The 4,768-nt window shown below is 57.9% G+C and overlaps 1 protein-coding gene and 1 long non-coding RNA gene across 2 annotated transcripts in view; one reads left to right on the plus strand and one right to left on the minus strand.

Moving 5' to 3' along the window:
- Nucleotides 1–3,064: 3,064 nt before the first annotated feature.
- Nucleotides 3,065–4,488, minus strand: LOC111828078. Its single transcript, XR_002831854.1, has 3 exons — nt 4,432–4,488; nt 4,183–4,269; nt 3,065–3,129 (listed from the first exon to the last, which is right to left on the minus strand). It is a non-coding gene; the product is annotated as an uncharacterized LOC111828078 (long non-coding RNA).
- A 119-nt stretch (nt 4,489–4,607) lies between these two features.
- RCSD1 (RCSD domain containing 1) overlaps nt 4,608–4,768 on the plus strand; it is a 41,507-nt gene continuing 41,346 nt past the window's right edge. The window contains exon 1 of the mRNA XM_023763268.1: nt 4,608–4,621. Coding sequence (XP_023619036.1) covers nt 4,608–4,621 — 14 coding nt within the window. The remainder of the gene's footprint in view (nt 4,622–4,768) is intronic.

Consider the following 4,768-nt stretch of genomic DNA (forward strand, 5'->3'; position numbering starts at 1 on the left):
CCAAGAGACTTGGCCCTCTCTCTCGCTGCTGTCTCATGGTCACCAGCATCATCAGGCCTTGCCCATCCTGTGGGTTTCTGGGGGTGGGGGTGGGGTGGCAGGAACGAGTGATAAAGGACTGGGGAAGGGAGGGGCCAATCTGGAATCAAAGGAAATCAATTCTTACCACACCTTTTTTCTTAACTTTTTAGTTTGATGTCATTTTAAGCATTGAGAAAAGTTGTAAGATGCATACGAGGAACTGCCATGTACCCTTCACCCAGGATTCCTCACAGTTTTGCCAATTGCCCTAATAATCTCTCTTTTTTCCAGGTTTATGGAGGTACAGCTGACAAATAAACTTGTAATATACAGTGTACACTGTGATGATCTGATATATACATATATAATAATCCCCTTAATAGAGTCAGAGAGCCAAGCCAGACAGCACGCGGAACCCAGTCGCCACCTGGCTCTGGTCTCTAACCTGCAACCCTGCCCAGCCTATCTGTGACCTTTCAGCATTGATGCTCTAGAAGATCGCAGACCGGCGATTGGGAGGAACGTCTTCCCACGTGGCTTGCCCAGCGCTTCCTCACCATCAGGGCCAGGCCATGCACTTGCGCACGGAAGTGCCTTTGGTTCCCATTCAACACAAAACCCAAACCTGGGTGCCTCCATTTCCGCGTATCTGACTCCGCTCCTCAATGCAAGTTGACTTGCAACACGAGTTGTTTTTTGCCACCTTCTCGGGATTTGGGGCTAAAGTACTCCATATATTTGAGTTAGTATTTGTAGTCCTGAAAGAATATTTGCTTTCTGCTCTGTGTTTTAACACCGGGTGGTCATCACAGTGTGAACACTTACCAGGAGCTGATTGAAGCTCTTGGCAATTCTGCCTGGAAACTAATTCAGTTCCTGCCTAACTTAGGGGCTCTTTTCCGCACACTGGCGACTCCTCAAAGCCTCTGCCTCTGATGTAAAAGCAAAAATCCTACCAGTTGGCTTCATTCATTCCGTCAGTTATCACCCGTTCGCGGAGTGTTTGCTGAAGGCCTGCCGTGTGCTGGGGCACGGGGTCTCCCCTGCGGGGAGGGCTCCCGCCTGGTGCCCCACTGGCCTCTGTTCACTGCTGGCTGGCTCTGATACCAGGGTGTGAAGGAGAAGTGAGAAAATGGGTCCTGGGGAGCCGCCCAGCCCCAGAGAGGGCAGGAGCCACCCCTGGAGGCACGTTCCCTTCCCCTGGGGTCGGCAGCTCCTCTCATCCACAGAGCGGGGAGTCACTCCCCAGGTGCCCCAGCAAAAACCGGTGTTTTCCAGCTGTGTGGTCTCCATTCTGGCTTCTGGGATCTCCTGGAGGGGCAGGAGGGGGGATAAGGCGAGCTCGGGCCCGGCCTTCCCGTGGCGGGGCGGCTGAAACAGCTGTGGGCCCAGGCTTCTCCCCCGTTTCCTCTCCTTCCTCCCATGAAGGTCTCTGCCCAAGCAGCCCGGTGCAGCGGGAGCGGGGGAGGCCGAGCTGCTGGCCTGTGGGTGGGACTGGGCCTCGCTGGCCGAGGGAGGGCCTGCGCAGGGTGTGGGTGCAGCTGCAAGCACCTTGGGTGGCGGCGATGCTATCTGTGCCTAACGGTTTCCTCTGGGTCGGCACTTCCGCCTCCCGTCGGTGAAGCCAGAAACCTGAGCTGGGGCAGCCCCATCTGAGCAGATAGGACCCCATGGAGGCAGAGAGGGAAACCCCAGGAGTCAGGGCCGGAGATGGGCGAGGCCAGGGTCCCCCACCAGCTCAGTCCCGCACCTTCACGGAAAGAAACAAGATCACAAGTGCCAGCACGCAGAGCAGGGTCCCAGGAAAAGCCCTTCCTGCCGCCAACTCTGCCTGGCACCCTCACCCCTGGCATCCTCACCCCTGGCACCCTCACCCCTGGCATCCTCACCTCTGACGTCCTCACCTCTGGAACCCTCACCTCTGGCGCCCTCACCTCTGGCGCCCTCACCTCTGTGTCGCCCTCACTTCTGGGATCCTCACCTCTGGCGCCCTCACCTCTGGGATCCTCACCTCTGGTGCCCTCACCTCTGGCATCTTCACCTCTGGCATCCTCACCTCTGGCACCCTCACCTCTGGCACCCTCACCTCTGCCACCCTCACCTCTGGCGCCCTCACCTCTGCCACCCTCACCTCTGGCGCCCTCACCTCTGGCGCCCTCACCTCTGCCATCCTCACCTCTGCCACCCTCACCTCTGGCATCCTCACCTCTGGCCCCCTCACCTCTGGCATCCTCACCTCTGGCGCCCTCACCTCTGGGATCCTCACCTCTGGCGCCCTCACCTCTAGTGTCCTCACCTCTAGTATCCTCACCTCTGGTGCCCTCACCTCTGGCGCCCTCACCTCTGGCACCCTTACCTCTGGCGCCCTCACCTCTGGCACCCTTACCTCTGGCACCCTCACCTCTGGCACCCTCACCCCTGGCACCCTTACCTCTGGCGCTCTCACCTCTGGTGCCCTCACCTCTGGCGCCCTCACCTCTGGTGCTCTCACCTCTGACGCTGTGCCAGAGGGAAGGGGACTCAGCATTAATTCCCAGCATTGGGGACCTCAGAATGCCCAGCTCTAAATAAGAAAAATACCAGGTCCCTATTCATTTGAACTTGCACATGGGGCTAAGCATTATAAAAAGTTATTCTTTTCAGAGTGCCTACTAAACTGTATAGGTGAGGAAAATGAGGATCAGAGAGGTTAAGCAACTTGTCTATGGAAACACAGCTAGAAAGCAACAGAGCTGGAATTCAACTCTCGATCTGTTTCTGAAATCCAGAGTCTTGCCCCATGCTCAGCTGAGTTCAATGAACATGGGAAACACTTTGGCATCAGGGCTGTCAGTGTTCTAGAAGTTCAGGCCTTGGAAGGCTGTGTGACGGGAGGGAGGCCACGTGTCTGAGGCTGAAAGTTGGCATGAGGAGCAGAATCCAGGCAGTTCTTTGTAGCAGGAGCAGCGCTCAGCATCACGGTCCAGCTCAGGGACGGCTCTCCTTGCTGCGGTGGTGGCGGGTCAGGGCTTGGGGATGGGGGCGGGGGCTGCAGGACCACGCAGAGGCTTCCCTGCCAGCCCCCTCAAGCACAGGCTCCGAGGCGAGGGCTGGTGGCCAGGCCATACCCTGGTAGCAGAGAAAGAAGCTGCTCCAGACCCCAGGCGGGGAGCCCCTCCCTCCCACACAGCTTGTTCTCCGCCTCCTCGCTCCCCTTCCCTCAATTAACAGGAACAGAGAAGGCCCTCGGCCAGCAGCTCACGGAACTGAAATCCCCGCATCTATCAAGGTCTACTGCTGGGGGAGCTTGGATACCTTGTTTCTCTCCTCCTCCTCCTCTGCCTCCTCCTGCTCCTCCTCCTCCTCCTCTTGTCCCTTCTCCTTGTGCTCCTCCTCCTCTTCCTCCTCTCCTCCTCCTCTGCCTCCTCCTGCTCCTGCTCCTCCTCCTCCTCTCCTCCTCCTCTGCCTCCTCCCTCTCCTCCTCCTCCTCCTCTCCCTCTCCCTCCTCCTCCTGCTCCTCTGCCTCTTATTCCTCCTCCTCTTCCTCCTCTCCCTCTCCTTCCTCCTCCTCCTCTGCCTCTTATTCCTCCTCTTCCTCCTCTCCCTCTCCCTCCACCTCCTCCCCCTCCTCCTCCTGCTCTTCCTCCTCTTCCTCCTCTCCCTCTCCCTCCTCCTCCTGCTCCTCTGCCTCTTATTCCTCCTCTTCCTCCTCTCCCTCTCCCTCCCCCTCCTCCCCCTCCTCCTCCTGCTCTTCCTCCTCTTCCTCCTCTTCCTCCTCTTCCTGGCATGCAGAAGAGGGATGGGCAGGTTGGCTGTGAAAATGTGAGGCTGGGAGGTGGAGCGGTAGGGCTGAAAGGGGAAGGGTCCTGTCCCTTCCGCACGGTGAGGGGCTCCGTGTGCACTGCTGTCTTCTGGGCCAGGGGTTCACACGGGCATCCACCTCACACAGGCGTCAGCCGGGCAGGGTCCTGCTCTCCAGTCGGGAAAACCATGTGTGACATGAAAGCAATGAAAGGAGGGAAGAGATGGAAAGGAAGCAGGAAGGATGCCCATAAAAGAGGGGAGATCAAAGAGGGAAAGAACAACTCGAACTTTCAGGGCAGGAAAAGGAAGAAGGTGCACTGAACGAGGGAGAGGCGGAGAGGGCTGAAACTGCGGCAGGGACCAGGGTCCGGGACATACCTCTCCAGAAAGAGGCACCGGCGGCTGTCCCATCCCATGTTTGGGCACATGAATGGAGCGAGGTGGCTCCCTCGCTGGAGCCCTGCCCTGGGAGGGGACAGTATCTGTTTAGATTTGTGTCTAAATTTAAACCCCGATGGCCGGCCTCCCTCCCCTGCTCCTCCTCCTCCCCCGCCCTCCCTCTCCACCTCCTCCTCCCCCTGCTCCTCCCCGCCTTTCCCTCCCCCCACCCCCCCCTCCTGTCCTCACCCAGAGGCCGGAGGCCGGCTGTCCCGCAGCAGCTAGCGGAGCAGAGCGGCAGCCCACGCAGTAAGTGACTGAATCGTCAGAATGTCTATAGAGTGGTTCTTATGGGGCCAGAGTGGGTGGCTTGGAATGAGAAATTTTGCTGGGTAGACACGATGCAACCTAAGAACTATTAGGCCATGCGCAACTCCCAGTAACTACTTTGGGGTTCTTTCCCAGGAATTTTTTCCTTCCAGTATCTTAAAAAGAACTTTTATGCTTCTTGGGTTGTGTAGGGCCTTGAGCAACAAGTCATTTTCCTTCTTGGGCCTCCAATTTCCTCCTAAGAGTGTGGAATTAC

The sequence above is a fragment of the Myotis lucifugus genome, unplaced genomic scaffold (genome assembly GCF_000147115.1).
Source record: "Myotis lucifugus unplaced genomic scaffold, Myoluc2.0 scaffold_279, whole genome shotgun sequence".
Lineage (NCBI taxonomy): Eukaryota > Metazoa > Chordata > Mammalia > Chiroptera > Vespertilionidae > Myotis > Myotis lucifugus.